General features: G+C 50.3%; 1 protein-coding gene across 1 annotated transcript; it reads left to right on the forward strand.

Moving 5' to 3' along the window:
- Nucleotides 1–1,079: 1,079 nt before the first annotated feature.
- LOC119403334 (uncharacterized) lies at nt 1,080–16,593 on the forward strand. The gene is made up of 6 exons (XM_049418281.1): nt 1,080–1,297; nt 1,966–2,226; nt 7,910–8,044; nt 8,913–9,026; nt 15,985–16,039; nt 16,538–16,593. The coding sequence occupies exons 1-6, from the start codon at nt 1,085–1,087 to the stop codon at nt 16,591–16,593; spliced, it is 834 nt and encodes a 277-aa protein (XP_049274238.1). The 5' UTR covers nt 1,080–1,084.
- Nucleotides 16,594–17,031: the final 438 nt, after the last annotated feature.

The following is a 17,031-nucleotide window of genomic DNA, read 5'->3' on the forward strand; positions in this document are numbered from 1 at the left end:
AAAGCTCTATTGAATAATATCAGGGTGGAGGAGGCGAAGCGTGCCCTGTGTGTGTCTGTAAGGGCTGTACGGTGGGAGGGGGCGCAGGTGAACGTGCATCCCCTGCTCTAGGGGCTAGGGAGAGTGCGGTGAGGCCGTGTGTGCGTGCCTAGCTGTGCTCAACGTTTGCTGAGCGATTTGGTGGCCCGCGCGGATTATCGTGAAGATATTGTTTAGCTGTGGCGGGCAGAAATGATGACCACGCGAGCTTTAATTCTGGTAGTATTGTCGCTCTTTAGGAGACGCGGTAAAGCGTCGCTTTGATAACCGGTCTGCGCGGTTATCATGCCAGCTTTGCGGCACATGTTTTTACGGCCGTCGAGTTAGATGTGTTCCCGATCGCCAGTGCGTTCAACACCATGCACGTCCATTTCACTAATAAATGTATGTTTTCTGCCATACATGCTGTCGTAGGAATCTACAAACCTCGCTTGCAAACGTGCGAAGATTCGCAAATTTGTCAGCGCTTGCCATTGTTAAACGTTGTCATAACTCTCAATGTTTCGCTTGGGGGCAAGATTTTTTAAGAACCCTGTTTACTTGTAGACGTTTTCGAAGCGCCGTTTCAGCAATATCGTAACTGAAGCCATAACACAATACGTGCGTAATTCCACATTTTACGAATCCATGTTATATATTCTCAACCAAAATTTTTCGGTATACCACAAGCCAAAGCAGCGAACTGTATCTTGGTCGCAGCCAGTGAAGCTTTCTTTTAAAAAAAACCCACCCTGTATATGCAGAACCATCACTGACTCCCTTGGAGCAAGGGAGTCATCTATTTCATTCAGGAGCGTCGACCAGAGCATTGTGACTCCCCTTAGAAAAAAAGGTGGTCATCGGCTGCCACAAAGAGAGTCAAGCAGACGTGACTCCCTTTTGACTCTCTTTTTTTTAAGAGTGTACTACTGCAATTTCTTATCAGTTCGACTTTTTTCCATTGCACGCGACAGGCGACAGAGGCAGCAGCAGCCGGCAGAGAGGGTCGGAGCGGCCGCCTGAAGGCGGCGCTGTCGCGCGACCTGCGCGCCGCGGCGCGGCGGCCATGGAAAGCCTGCGCGAGCTCACCGGCCTGGACCCGCACGATTTGGTCTCGGAGGAGGACCTGGTGCTGGTCAAGCCCCACGAGCCCCTGCCGTGGCTCGAGCCTCTTCCCAACGGGGTCAGCGTCCACCGCGACGGGACTTACCTGCGCTTGAGTAGAGACGCGCTGATGGCTCGACACAAGGCGGGATGTCTGGGCAAGATGAGCGCCCAGGTGACGAGGCGCCTTTCGGTGCCGTTAACGATTGCTTTGTCTATAGTGCAAAGACGTCTATTGAACGCTGGCGTAAGGGTCGAGCGGTAGCTCAGTCAGCGGCTCAATTCACGGACCCCGAGCGCGAGCGACGTCCACGAGCAATGCACGGTAGCGAGACCCACTATAGATAGCGCTGGAGAGGATGCCCCACCGTGGCGTTACCATAGCGTTACTCTTCGCTACAATAGGTTTGGTTTATTGCATCAGTATCGACACTATTGAGCTCATTCTCATGGGTGTGCGCAGGATTCTCCATTAAAGGGGTGGGGTGGCAAAGTTAGGGTTACTGTATACAGTAACTCTAGACAAAGTTTAACCGCAGCGCCAAAGTTTGAAAACAAGCTTCGCAATGGAGGCAAAAATGAAAATTAAAAGATGATGTACTTCTCACAACACACTGCCCTTGATCCTCGGCTTTCCTGGGGTAAATGTAAGAAGCAATTCAGTTCTTGAAATGCAGCATAAGGAGTCCTCGGCCGTCATTATAATGAAAAACAGCATGGTCATAACCCTGTACGTTAAACGATGAAGGCACGGGGTCCGATTGAGCAAAAGTATGGCGCAGACTTGACACCCCCCTTAGATGATTGGGCGCGCGAATGTGATCACGGAGGTCCACCTCGCAGGTCGCGGTGTTTGCGGGCTGTCCCCGCTTCTGCTGCTCGCGTCGCTTCCAAGAGGCCACGGCGCAGCTGTGCTCACGCGCCGCCACCGTGGTTCTGGTTCACAACTTGAATGCCCTGCCAGATCTGGTCACCCTGTTCCCGTCGGCGGACGCCCTCTACCTGCTGCACGACGTCGCAGTGCACCAGCACTGGAAGCCCTCCAAGGAGGACGACGGGATACCGCAACAGCGCCCTCTAGCCGACGGCGAGCTGGGTGACCATGTACGTCACGATTGTGCGCATCTTGGGTGAACGGGCCAGGGTCCGCGTAGAAGAGTGTTTGGAAGTGCCATTTTGGTTGATGTCATCAATCGGGAGAGCTGCAGGAAAAGGAAGGATTGAAGGAGACAGAACGAAGCTGACAAAGTTACTGTGCTGTGGCTCCCGTCATGGCAATCGAAACGTCGCATGAATCATTAGAATTTACTTTGCTAATGCCCTCGCTGATAGACCAAGCGCGTCTTTTACGCTGTTTAACACTGCATATTATTATTTTCTCCTCCTCCTTTGATATTCGTCCATTTTGCTGCTTATTGTCATGTTCCTTTGCGAACGTACGGGCTTTCGCAAAACCTCATCACATTCATTCATGCGTGCCAGGGCAATACTCGCGGGCCACAAAGTGCACACGCTGTCACCGCAATGCACAGGTCCAGAAGCCTCGCTCTGTGCCCCCCTTTACACTGCCCGGGTAACATGCGAAGAATTTTTTTACCCAAATTACCGAATACCCAGAGAGTGTAGGTTTAGCCGCGTGCATAGAAACAAGTTATTCAAATGAACGCAGGGATACCGCGCGCGCTAATTCTGGGTTCGTTGTTTCTCAATTTCTCTGTTACTGCGCCAGGTGAAAATTTATAACCGGTATCTATCAGGTATGCAACAGGTTCCAGTCCAGGTAGTTTAAGGAACACATTCCCAGTATATTGCTGGGACTAGGTGGCAACTATTGCTAGCCGAAGCTTAGCTGAAAAGAGTTCATTCCGAGTTTATGCTACGGCGAAATGGGCCATAGTGTTTAGTCAGCGCCCTGTCTTGTCGCTTCTATTCTGTGTCCCGTGTTAGCGCTGTTCTCAAGTGTCCGAAGCTAAGGCCGTTGTAACAACGCAAGGGTTCACCATTAGAAGTGTATATTGCATCCTTCATTTTCTCTTTCCGCTGACGAATAGAAAGTTTGGAAAATTACGTCTGAGGCGGCCCCGATGGGCATCCGTAAATGAACAGCGCTTATTGCTGGGTTGATCAGTTCATAGAGCACGTCAAGCACAGATTCGTCGTTTCATATATCTATAGTCCTTGCTTGAACAAGCACGAAAGAAGCGTGGATATATAGGACGATGAAAAGGGAGCCTAAAGGCGTAAACGTATGGACATTACTTCACGTCCTTTTTCGATGTTAGATATGTAGAGGATGATTGTTAGTGGTCTGGCAACTTTGCGCTTTCCTGCATGAAAGTTCAGCTGCACTGGCAGCATCTTCCGAAGCTAGGGGTGCTATCTTATTACGGTTCGGAAAGTTAACCGTTATAAGATATCGCATTCTAAGATCACAGTGGTCCACATTACACTATAGTTCGCACTCTATGAAAAAAAAAGACCGTTGACTCTTTTTGGGGAGTTCTGGCTTGCCCCGTTCTGGCTTGCCCCGGCACGTTAACTCTCTTGTGGGTCCCACGACTCTCTGAAGAGAGTATAATGACCCCCCAAAGAGTCAGCTCTCTTGGGGGGTCATTGTACTCTCTTACTCTTCAGAGAGTCGTTGGACCTACAAGAGAGTTAACGTGCCTCTTTAAAAGAGAGTCATATACGTGGCAAGCCAGAACTCCCCAAAAAGAGTCAACGGACTCTTTTTTTTTTCTTAGAGTGCACATGAGATCGCATTTCTGGCTCAGATCGTACCAACGTGCACGCAGTTCCACCTGCTTCTCAACTGTTCTGAAGGTGTCCAACTTCCAAGTGCATGAGATGATGGGTAAAATTGTTGCAGACATAAGTACAAAAATGAGGGAAAACAAATGAGGGCGAAGGAGTTCGATGGCGCACCTTTGCGTACCTGAGAGGGTCATTTGCTGCTGCTTTCAATAGCTGTCATAGAGTGCAGTGATTCTAAAAGCCTATTCTTGGCAAATAAGGTCTGCGGAAGCCTGCAAGAAGGAAAAAGAGTTGTCAAAGGGAAAAAAATTGTTGTCCTTTGCGTACCTGAGAGGGTCATTTGCTGCTGCTTTCAATAGCTGTCATAGAGTGCAGTGATTCTAAAAGCCTATTCTTGGCAAATAAGGTCTGCGGAAGCCTGCAAGAAGGAAAAAGAGTTGTCAAAGGGAAAAAAATTGTTGTCCGTCGTTCGTGTCTCGAAGCTACGAGGACTGTCGATTCATTCGCCCTCGCGCTGCGATTTGCTAAGCCTCCTGGTCAGCTCAGATGGTGGACCGACCGCCCCTGAGAAGCGTTGGTCCCGGGCTTGAATCCCGAACCAGGACGTGCACTTTTCATCAAGTGGGAAGCTTTTCTAGAGGCCCGCTTGAATTTCCTATAGTAGCTTCGTGCATCGTTCCACAAACGTTTGTATGACACAATGTTTTAAATGCGAATGCATTTCTTGGTCGGGCTATGTAAGGCATCCGGCGTTGTCCGCGCGCCTCTCCGCTCTCACTCCCTCTCCCATAGCAACAGCTGCGGGCGCGCGCGCTTATCCTCGCCCCTAGCAACTGGAGCAGGTGGTGCGGGCGGAGTAGCGGAGAGTGAGTGGAGAGGAGGAGCGCGCTCTGGCGTGTGAGGGCGCTCGCATCGCGGGAGCTCGGCCAGCGCAAATTCTTTTCTAGGTGGCATTGGCTCGGCGGAGCTCCCGCGTGTGTGGAGAGGGTAGGTGCAGTGCTTCGCCGCTCCTTCTCTCGCCGTTCGCTCTCTCTCCTCCCTGCGCCACCGCCTCAATGCAGTGCGTTTGAAACGCGTTTGTAGCGTTTGTGCTGCCTTGGCACAGCCTGAAAACAGCGCGTTCTAAACGAATTTCTGCTGCATTGAAGGCGGTGGCAACACCCCTGAGGCGATTACGAACGCACGTAGGAAGCGTTCGTTGAAAGAGGCGCCCAAAAGGGAGACACTTGAGCGCGTCAATGTGTCCAGCTTTACGCCATTAAAATTACTACGCCGTGTACTCTCGGCGCAAGAAATGCATTCGCATTTCCTCACGATTCCCTTCGGGGAGGTGGGGGAATTTTTCCTTTCAGTTGCTAGCGTCGCTGCCAGAGCTGTACCCAGGAATTTTTTTCGGGGGGTGTTTGTGTAGAACGGCTAACTTTGGCAACTGGTGGTCGCTGTGAAGGCGTGCATTTTAGTGTCACCCGAAAAGTTAAAGCATGAAAAGATTTCGGGGGTGTCAGAACCCCTTCAACCCCCTCTTAGGTACGGTCCTGGTCGCTGCGTACAGAGATATTGTTTCGCTCTTGTGTTTTCTCTCTACTTAGCATTTGCGGCGAGACCGCTGGTGTGTTAATTTCTTTTCTTTCCCTTCCTCGCGCGCGTGGGCTGCGGCGTCAGGCGTCGCCGGCGCGATCCTGTCTTCGGGTCCTGTACGGCGACTGCAGCGCCCTCCGGCTGAATCACCTGTTCCTGAGCGCCGAAGCTGCCACGGGCCTGATGGAACAGTGCGACAATGTGAGCCCCCTATACATTCCTTCCGTCGTCTATGTTATGGTTTACTTTTTCTATATTATCTTTGGTTTTCTAAGCGAGACAGGTTCAGATGCTCGTCTTTGGAGAATGTTCTACGGTATAAAAACTATCGCGCGTTGTGCACGCCTCCGCGCAGGACAGCGTGTGTACAGTGACTCATTGTACTATACCATAGTCACCTATCATCGTATTTTCCTCTTTCTCTACATTTTCTCCTTATAAGGAGGAGAGGTCGACCTGGAAAGCGGCTTTCTAGCCTGCTTCTCCTCCCGTGATGAGTAGCAGGCTAGAAACCCGCTTTCCAGGTCGACCTCTCCTCCTTTATTTTCATTAGACATTATCTTGTTTTTCACACGTACAGTCGGCGTCAGAAGTTTATGAACCTCGAGGCGCAAGAAAAAAAAATTACAACATCTCCCGCTAAAGGGGACCATGAGGCGATGCGAAGCCGGAGCACTTGCACGATCGCGTTCCGTTGGCGTTCGTTGGGCATGCTACCGACATCGCGTCGTGGAACGCGAAGAGGGACGCTACGCGCGTCGTATCTTCCATCTAGCCTGGCCGTTAATTCTCACAGGGCGAGCGGGGAGCGCGGTCGACAGGCGGGCGAGAGGGGGGCAGCGTAGGAGGGGAGAGAGAAGGGGAGGGGACGCGCATGCGCTCGAGCTCATCGCGGCGTTGCGCAGGAGAGAATTTCGGCATGTCTAGCCCGCGTTTCAGAGGAAGAGTGGAAAGGGGGAGGGGAGAGGGGAAGTGGGGAGGAGGTGTGTGGAGAGGGTATGTGCATGCGCAGTAAGGGTGGTCACGCCGCACACCACCACCACCACCGGATTGAGCTCCACCTTAAGATACTTCGCATCTAAAAGCTGAATATTTTCGCTGCTTCGGCAGGCAGGTATCACTTGAGACCTCCGGCCTTATCCAAAACGCGCTAACAACGTGTACTATCCATAGTTCGACCGAATACAGTCACAGATTGCTGGGAAATTCGAAGTTTTCTCAGACCTATAGCGGTCTCCAAATTTTTTATGTGCAGACGCCCGAACTCGCATACATGCATATGAGGCTATAGCTACCACAGGTACTATGAATTCTAGAAGGCCCACAGCCACATAACACAAGTACGCCCGCGCACAGACACATAAACGCACACAGATGGCAGAATATTCGGATATTCGTGTTCATATTGGAGGACAGCGTTACGATACGACTATCCCGTAGTTCTTATACACGAGTTTCATCCATAGGTGTGCGCGTGCGCACAGTGGGGTCCGGGGTGGGTGGGGGGGCGCCATGTCTGCCCCATACATTTACTAAGTCAGACCTGTCCCGTGATAGTTTAAATTCGGGGTTATGGCCATGCAGATTTTGACAATAATGGCGGCCGAGTAGCCCTGATTTTGCATTGCAAGAACGATTTACTTCCCGGCTTTACCTCCCGGAAAGCCCGGGATCAAAGGCGGGCTGTTGCGAGAAGCACGCCACTGGTTAACTTTCGGTTTTGTAGCCATTGCTAAGCATGTTTTCCTTCGAACTCCACCCATATGGGGTGGGGGGGGGGGAGGCTGTGGTAATAGTAGCCAGGGGGGGATGGGGGGGCTTCGAATCTCCCCCCCCCCCCAAATTTTCATTTTGGAATGTGTACATATACACGCACGAACATTCATATAGGGCGTTAGGTCCCCCCCCCCTCCCCTGAACAAAAATTCTGGCTACGCTAGTGCGCTGTTGTAAAACTTGGCTCACCCTAATGCAGAACCCTCAGCCTAATGACTCGCTCTAATAGAGAACCCTTTGGGTGAACCCTGCGCACGCCTATGGTCTCATCAATTGCCTTTAATTCCCTGCGAGACCTGGATTAAACGATGCACTGAATACCCAACGCCCATTGACTGAATGCCGCCGGACTGTCTTAGGCTGTTCGAGACTGTCAGATGCAGAAAATCGAAGAGACCCAGTGTCACTCAACGTCCGAAAGCGCCAGCGGCCACTGGCAGGGGAAGGACTGGAGGAAGATAACGAGTAAGGTGGGCGAGTTGGAAACCGTGCATGTTTGTAAAAATGTGCGCGAACAGGACGGAGCACAAGACAAGTCGTACTACATGTGTCCTTCTCGTCTTGAGTTCCGTCCTGTTCGCGCTGATTTTTACAAACGTGCAAGATAGCGAGCTTTCAGCTGTGTAGACGACATATCTTATTCGGTTAGTAAATTGCCGCTTTCCCACATTTTCTGCAGTTGACCGAGCTGGAGGCCAACATGGCAGAGCAGGTGACCATCACACCACCGAAGGTCCTTGGCTTCAATTCGGATGCCGGCGCCCAGCGCCCGTGGAGCAGCCTGGTTCTGGGCTGCGCATTGCCCACCAAGGGGGTGAGCCAGTCAACCCCCCCCCCCCCTTACGTTGACGAAATAGTTCACTTTCTTGTTTCTTCTTAGTCAAGTAATCATAGTGCACACAAATTGTGTTAGCGGTGGAATGACAGTTGACTGAACGCCGTGGAAAGCACTGATCTGGCGTTTACTAGTTTCTTCTTCTTTCCTTTAATCTCGGTCAGTCAACTGGTACACATCCATATTGGCGTGCGCACGGAAGGGGGGGGGGGCGCCCCCCAGTCAGCAAAGTGGGAGGGAGTTGGGGCAAGTCTGCCCCATAACTTTAAGCTTTATTCAGTCAGACCTGTGTCGTCATTGTTTAAAGTACTGGGTTGTGGCCATGCGGGTTTTCAACAATAATGGTGGCCGATGACACTTGATATTTCGTTCCAACACCTGTGTGTATCCCACTTTCACCCCCAGAAAGCCCGGGACCAAAGGCACGCCTCTCTGAGAAGCACGTCGGCGCTTAATTTTCATTTTTCTTTTTTTGCAGCAATGGCGAAACTCGTTTTCTGTCGAACTCGCTGCGGCGAAACCTTCCGCCCCCCCCCCCCCCCCCCCCCCCCTCCCCCAATGGATAACCCAGCGCACGCCCACGAACGAACCATGTACACCGGCGTGAGGACATGAAAATTAGCACTTTCCGCGGTGACTTGCATCCTACAGTGCGATCAAGTGGTCATGGCTTCGGTTTCCTTCTGTAGCGGCCACATGCCGCCACTCGGAGTGGAAGTACGAAAACGCGCTCAAAATTTTGGCGTTGCCGATATCAAGTTTTGCCATACATCTGCGTCGGAGCGACCAACATCTTAAGTTGTTCTGTATTTATGACGTTAATAGGTGGTTCGCTGCTGTCTTGCAGGTGTCCATATCTGCGGACGTCGTTTTGGAAGCGGCGAAGCGGTGGCCCGTGCTCCGCCACCTGCAGATCGTGACGGCTAACGAGGCGGCCGTCTACAGCGCCGGGGCATTCCAGGTGCACAACCTGAAGCGTTATAGAGAGAAACGCAATCGCTCGGCTAATATATGTTTATAGATCCACTCACACTACGGGGAAGCAGCAGGACACACTACCACGAAAGAACGCACATCCAGATCTATAGACTGTCATGATCTGTCCAGGATTTGGGGACGTAGCGCCAGCTCTTGTCGGTGGCAGCAGTGGCCTGCCGTAACTGAAGGAGAAATAGGCGAAAAAAATCATATCTCACGAAAAAGGCTAGATATGAAAAACTACTCCCGGTTCTATACAGCAAAGACTTATTTGAACATTCTGTTAAAATTACAGTGCCGCACTACAAACCGCGTGGCTTCCCAGAGTGTTTAAAATTTTACAATGGGTCCCCATGTGTTTCTAATGGGCTGTGTTCAATTGTCCTGGGAAGTCACACGCTCTGTAGCGAGATACTGCAATTTTACCGAATTGTTCCAGCAGGTATCTGCTGTATACAACACCGAGTCGTTTTTGATAACTAGCTTCTTTCAAGAGATATGGTTTTTTTTTTTGCCTATTCCCCATTTAGCTATGGCAGGACGCCGTTGCTGCCACCGCGATGTCCTCCTCGCCCGCCGCTCCGTAGGGAGTGGAGACAACCGCGTCGTCTGCTACTGCGTCCGCCATTTTCACGCCGGTTCCGATCTTGGGGCGCATTGACGGCGCGCGTGTGAGCTGTTTGCAGGATGTACGGAGGCTTTGCGTAGACTATAATACTCCGGAAATGCATTAATGTGTTATCATGGTTTATTAAATCTCATTTTTGATAGTTTACTGTCTAACAGCAGTATGAAATTCGCCGCTTCACGCGATGATATGCTGCTGCCTGAAACCACCTTTAAACGCCCTATGACCGCTTGTTGGCGTGATAGTTTATTTACTTTAAAACGAAAACGGCGTCGTTTGACACCGGCTGATCTTGCTCTGCGGGTGTAAAACAACGCGTTGCTTAGGCTTAGTGTAGAGCAATGGGTATATTGAGGTTCGAATCACCATATTACTTGGCATTTCCGCTCTTCAGGAAGATTTTCTCGCGAAGCCGTGCTGGTTCAAAACAGTCATTATGCAGCAATGATGATAAGTTACTTGAGGAAATGCCTACAGCACAGGTAACCAATTAATAAATGACTAATGAATACGTGATTGCTGTCAGCATTTTGATCCAATTGCATATCTTTGTTATCTATTATCATTTGTCACACGTATTTGGCAGAACTCCTGAGGCAAAAGATAATAAGCTAACAAAATGACAATTTAATTAATTTCAACACGTAAAATAGCCATATCCCTCTCCGGCTCTACTTGACAAGCGAAGAAAAAAAAACAAAACAGAATATACATCGCAAAGAGAAACTAAAATGTCTCAGTTGTGCCTAATACACCAACACACGATTCAATGTTCACTGCAGCCTCACTCCTGCACATGTCTTGCATGCATGCCTGTTAGCTCCCATCGCCGCGACTTTGACGCAGGTGCACGCTCACCTCAGCCTCGCGGAGTTTGAAATTAGCAGCTTTTCCACAGCTTCTTCGTGGTCGCTCACAGCATCCTGCCAACTTAGGCCGCGGAAGTTTGTTATGTATGCAGTCACAACCTTGAGGGGGTGATTTCATCGGAAATACGCTTTAGAAGACAGTGCGCAGCATGCCGTCCCAGCCTCTTGGCGTACGAAAAGAAACAGCTTCGGTAGTCTTCCACGTCACGTGCAAGTTTGCGTGCGCAGAGTACGAATTAAGATTCCAAACTCTATTTCTAAAACTGGTACAGACACGCGCAGAACTTTACAATGGGATTTGTTTTCTGAATGCTTTACACTCACAGGTAAGAGTTTGCGTAACTATTGTAAATTACTTCGTACGCTGTCTCTCATCAAGAAACATCCTCCCGAACGCGATTATAAGGAAGATCTTTCAGTCACACCCTCGTGCTACAAAAATATTGCAGAATAAACAAATACTTTGAGGGAATTGCGTAATACTCACAATTCACAGGGACGAGGTGTTTGTAGGCTGCCAATTGTCGCGCTTGATCTTAGCCACCGAGACAGTTCTCCTTTTGGGTCCTTCGGAAAGTTGAACAGTCGCCAACCATTGCTCGAGTGGTTTTGAGCACAGTGGCACACAGCCAGTGACGTAGCAGAAATGTTTTTTTTGGGGGGGCGAGGGGGGGCACCTTTGTCATCCGATATTGGGTCTGTGCAGATAAGTGGGGTAGAGTTTCATATTGTGTTCTGTATCCCATGGGGAAAAATTCTTGGGGGGGGAGGGGGGGCACGAGCCCGGTTTCCCCCCCCCCTCTGGCTACGCCACTGCACAAAGGAGCCAGGCATTTCGTGTGAAAGCGCTCAAAGAACGCCGTCGTTAAACCCGCATCAAATTCCTGCCGACTACTTGAAGGCGCGTCTCGACACAACGCTCGGCGTGAGAAATGGCGGACAGCACTACGAAAACTGGTTTTGGCGACAAGAGCTCAGTCAAAGGATGTCTCCACTCTCTACGGAGGGGCGGGCGAGGAGGACATCGAGGCACTCTAGGTATCTGCTGTATACAACCCCGAGTCGTTTTTGATAACTAGCTTCTTTCAAGAGATATGTTTTTTTTTTCGCCTATTCCCCATTTAGCTATGGAGGACGCCGTTGCTGCCACCGAGAGATGGCGCCACGTACAGATGTCCCAAATCCAGGGTATCCTGGGAATGATAGTCAGAAAGCCAAGGTCCGAACTTAAAAGCTTCTGATTCGTAAAACAACACAAACGGCGTATGTGGTGTGTGACGTCACATGATGAACTTTTCAGCTGACATCGTCGATTGGTCAAAGGTACTATCGGCGTCAAATGAAACGCGAACAGCGGCAATCATTAGGAATGGTATAATGTGCGCCGTCCAGTCATCACCATTGACAGGCGCGCACAGGTTTGGCAGCACTGCGCCATCCCACTATATATTTCGCTTCTGTTCTAGTTCTGATATTTCAAAAGAAGAAAATGAAAGTAAAATAAAATATTTCCGAAACGACGAAAGCACTCTGCACGCCCACGCCGGCTACCATTATCACCACATCGGAACTGGCACAGAAGCGGAATATCGCACTAAGGTGGATCGCGCGCAGTGCCGCCAGTGGCGGATCCAGGGGGGGGGGGGGGCGATTGGCGATCGCCCCCCACCAAAGCTATAAGCCAACCCAACCCCCCCCCCCCCCGCTTTTTCACCTCACCGAAGGCCATTTTTCAGAACGTAGAATTTTTTCAGGTGGTCGCTGTGTCCATCCCAATCCGAGACTAGGGAAGCACCCCTCACACAGCCCAGCGTTTTGTTAAGAGCGAAACAGGCTTTCTAGAAAGATTTCTTCTGCGTCCTGCATCTTTCAAATAGGCACCGACGAGCACAAGCCTCAACTATTTTGCTAAAGCACTGCTGCCTTTATGGAAGCGAGCTAAAGTTTCCTCCCCACTCCCAGGGCCATCAGCTCTTCAGCAAAGCGAGGGGTCTTCAAATTCTCCCATCTTTTTCTCAGAGACAGGAGTCTGTTCTGTGTCATTCAAACTGGCATCTTTCGTCCCACCACGGCCGGGCTAGACTGCACGTGCGCGCTTGAGCGCGCACGTGCAGTCTAGCCCGGCCGTGGTCCCACAAAGCGTGCAGAACAAGTTACCTTTTAGTCAACCTTCAGCGGCTGGTCCAAAAAAAAAAAAAGAAGGAAGGCAGGCAGTGGTGCTGTGAATTATATTCGCCGAAGTACCGAGCAAGCCTCCGAGAGCACGTGCGCGGGGTATAATCGAGCGCGACTCCGAAAGCTCCGTTTGACCGTCCTTAGGCTGCGGAGATAGAAAGGGCATTTTCTGGCAACACGACCGGCCAGAAAAAAAGGCAATGGGGAGGAGGGGGCGGGGTAACAAAGGGAGGCTTACTCCGAAACTACGTTCAAGGAATACTAGAGCTCGCCGTTGTGGGAATACTCATTTATCGAGCAGGTGGCCTGCCCTTCCCTCTTTCACCCTCCTCTTACCAACAACACTGATACGTGTTCCCCAATGTTTAGCGGAAATATGCGTTTTCTTCTTCATCAAAACCAATACTGTTCATTCATTAAGTGGCAGCGCCAACCCAAGACAATGAACGAGAATGGAATGCAAGGGACCAGACAAGCGCCGACTCGTTGCTCAGTTTACTGCGGAAAGGCAGTTACATGAATATGCAAACTCTAGTAGCGCACGTGAGGCAAGGCCATACAAAAAAAAAGGTATCACATTGTACAACCAATTTGCAAAATAAAGTATTTGTCTACAAAAACCACAAAATAATCACGTGACACTGCCACGGGAAAATTCTTCGTTAGTAAGCTTTACGGCTCGCTTACGCAGTTATCTGAACGTCTCCTGATATGTAAGGCTTCTGTTATATTACGTGCAATTTTGTTTCTGTAAGCAAAGAACATCTTTGAATCAGGCCAAACTGGCTCACAAATTTGACACTCTTTTGCAATGATCAGCTAAGTGTGAGTAATAATTATTTTTGCCTGGTGGTTGTCCATGCTGTTTCAACCGGCTGTTATTATACCAGCCGGTCTAAACGATGTAAACATTATCGTAAGTTGGTGGCTACATGTAAACTACATCCAGCTGAATATCTTTTGTTTTAAGACGCACAATTTTCGTTGTTTCTTTGTCGTTTTTTTTATCGCCCGCACGGCAGATTCGTTTAAAGGTATCGGGGGCATTAAAAACAACGTTTAATGCCGAAACGGCTGCTTGCGTGCTTAACTCCGTGGAAAATGAGATGTATACATGTGAACCAGCGTCAAAAGTTTGTGGACCATGGAAACATATTGTTACGGTGAGATGCGTTTATTTACAAGAGATGATGGATGCGAGAGTCCAGGGATCGAGCAGATCACAGTTCGTGCCCCTGCGTCGTTTTCCTCTTCTTCCATGCGTTCTCCCAGTATCGTAGCAATTCCCCCTTTGCAGACGATGCCCACCGGGCGAGTCAGGTTTCGTTGCGACGATGAAAGCGTTTGAGGCGGGCAACATGCACGACGTTGGTCTTTCTTGAGCGGCGGCCAGTAGACAAGAGCCGCGATATCACGTACGTGACATCGCTGAGACGTTCCATGACAACAAAGGGGCCAGTGTAGTTGGCTAGGAACTTTTGGCATAGGCCGCGCTTGCGAAGCGGCGTCCAAAGCCACACCAAATCGCCTTTCTCGTACAATACGTGTCGGTGACGTCCGTCGTAACGGTTCTTAGAGCGTTTCTGGGAAGCGAGAGTACGAAGGCGGGCGATACGCCGGGCCTCTTCTGCACGGCAAAGGGTTTCGGCGAGAGTAGGTTGGTCGGTTTCAGAAAACGGAAGAATAGTGTCAAGAGCTGTGCGGGGTTGGCGTACGTAGAGCAGATAAAATGGACTGTATCTGGTCGTCTCGTGCTGTGCAGTATTGTAGGCAAAGGTTATGAAGGGCAAGACGGCATCCCACGTTTTGTGTCCGGAATCAACATACATGGAAATCATGTTGACGAGAGTTCTGTTGGTTCTTTCGGTTAAACCGTTCGTCTGCGGGTGATACGGAGTGGTGTGACGAAAATGAGACTTAGCGAGACGAAGCAGGTCTTCAACTACATCGGCAATAAATTGCCGCCCGCGATCACTGATGATAACACGTGGGGATCCATGGCGTAATATAATGTGAGACAGCACAAACTGCGAAACTTGAGTGGCCGTTGCTGTAGGAATTGCCGCAGTTTCGGCATAGCGTGTCAAGTGGTCGACGCCCACTATAATCCATCGGTTGCCGTTCGTTGATCGCGGAAAAGGGCCGAGCAGGTCAACACCAACGACCTCAAATGGAGAACCAGGGGGTGCTATGGGATGAAGTAGTCCTGCTGGCTCGGTTGTCGGACGCTTGTAGCGTTGACATTGCTCACAGCTCGCAACGTATGCAGTCACACTTTGACGCATTTTCGGCCAGAAGAAGCGTTCTTGTGTGCGCTGATATGTCCTGGAAAAACCCATATGTCCAGACGTAGGGTCGTCGTGCATAGCTCGGAGGACGCGTTGTCGCAGACTTGTTGGCACAACTAGAAGTAAACGGGCGCCTATGCCGGAATAATTCTTCTTGTAAAGAACGTCGTCCTTTACGACGAAACTGCGTTGACCGTTCGTTCCGGAGATAAAGAAAGGGGCGAGACTGTTGTCACTGCGTTGCTCTGCGCGAAAAGTGGTCAGGTCAGGAAATGGGGCATCGACAACTGCTAAATATTCATCGAAGTTGTCTGCGTCACACTCGGTTGTCGGAAGGGGAAGCCGCGAGAGGCAATCGGCGTCGGCATGACGACGACCGCTCTTGTAACGAACTTCAAAGTCATGTTCTTGCAGTCGTAACGCCCAACGAGCAAGACGGCCGGATGGGTCACGTAGTCCAGTGAGCCAACATAAAGAATGATGGTCTGTGATAATGGAAAACCGGCGTCCGTAGATATACGGGCGAAACTTGTGGACGGCGAATACGACCGCGAGGCATTCCTGCTCTGTGACAGTGTAGTTGCGCTCCGGTTTACTTAAACAACGACTGGCATAGGCAACGACGTGTTCAGTAGCTCCATGGCGTTGGACCAAGACGGCGCCGAGACCTACACCACTGGCGTCGGTATGTACTTCTGTGGCAGCAGATGGGTCATAGTGGCGAAGCACGGGCCCTGAGGTAAGAACAAACTTGAGTTGCGAAAACGATGACTCGCATTCTGCTGACCACCGAAAAGGCACATCCTTATTGAGTAGGCTCGTCAAAGGGAAAGCGAGGTCGGCGAACTTAGGCACGAAGCGACGGAAGTACGAGCATAAGCCCAAAAAGCTTCGCAACTCTCGTACAGACTGAGGTGGTTTGAAGCTGCTAACTGCAGCAACCTTCTGAGGGTCGGGTCGAACTCCATGCTTGTCAACCAGGTGACCGAGAACCAGAGTCTCACGGTTGCCAAAGTGACACTTCTTAGAATTCAGGGTGAGCTTAGCTTTCTCAAGGCAGGTTAGAACAATGTCTAGACGACGGTTGTGCTCATCGAATGTACGGCCAAAAATTATAATGTCGTCAAGGTAGCATAGACAAACTTCCCACTTTAGTCCACGCAAAATAGTGTCCATGAAGCGCTCAAACGTGGCTGGAGCGTTACACAGGCCAAAAGGCATTACATTAAATTCAAAGAGACCATCTGGGGTTATGAATGCCGTTTTCTCTTTGTCACTCGGATGCATGGGAATTTGCCAATATCCAGACCTGAGATCCACGGATGAGAAGTACGACGCAGAATGCAAACAATCAATGACGTCATCAATCCTGGGAAGCGGGTACACATCCTTCTTAGTAACGGAGTTGAGGCGTCTGTAGTCCACGCAGAATCGCCATGTACTGTCTTTCTTCCGGACAAGAATCACAGGGGCAGCCCAAGGGCTACATGATTCTTGGATGACCTTTTTTTTAACATCTCTTCTACCTGTTCAGCAATGATCTTGCGCTCTGCAGATGACACACGGTACGGTTTCTGCCGGATAGGGTGAGCGGATCCTGTGTCGATCACGTGACGAGTCCGCGAATATGGTACACTTGTTTGCTCTTCATTCTGTGCAAAGTCGAAAACAGTGGCATGCTTGGCAAGGACTTTGACCAAGGCTTGGCGTTTTTCTGATGACAGCGACTTGTTTATCATGCTTAGAAAGTTGGTTTCTGTATAGTGAGTTGCCTGAACAAGGTCTACACTCTGGTCGCTTAAAGACGCAATCAAACTGTTCACATTTTGTTCGAAGAGGGCGAGCCGCATTCCACTGGGCAGCATGACAGGTTCAGTAGAATAATTTAACACCCACAAAGCCGATCGCCCATTGCTGATGGAAAGAACGCAACGCGGCACGAGCACATTTTTCTTGGCGCAATTAAGAGGAACCGGCTCCACAAGAACATCAAACGTGCCGGCGTCTGAGGCAGAGGTGTCAACGGGT

The sequence above is a fragment of the Rhipicephalus sanguineus genome, chromosome 8 (assembly GCF_013339695.2).
Source record: "Rhipicephalus sanguineus isolate Rsan-2018 chromosome 8, BIME_Rsan_1.4, whole genome shotgun sequence".
NCBI lineage: Eukaryota > Metazoa > Arthropoda > Arachnida > Ixodida > Ixodidae > Rhipicephalus > Rhipicephalus sanguineus.

What these genes read in the sequence shown, in the direction of transcription:
- LOC119403334 (XM_049418281.1), top strand. Translation starts at nt 1,085, where the DNA reads ATGGAAAGCCTGCGCGAGCTCACCGGCCTGGACCCGCACGATTTGGTC. An exon ending in ACGGCGAGCTGGGTGACCAT is followed by an intron (nt 2,227 to 7,909) that starts GTACGTCACGAT and finishes CATTTTCTGCAG; the next exon opens with TTGACCGAGCTGGAGGCCAA. An exon ending in GACACTTCTTAGAATTCAGG is followed by an intron (nt 16,040 to 16,537) that starts GTGAGCTTAGCT and finishes CTACCTGTTCAG; the next exon opens with CAATGATCTTGCGCTCTGCA.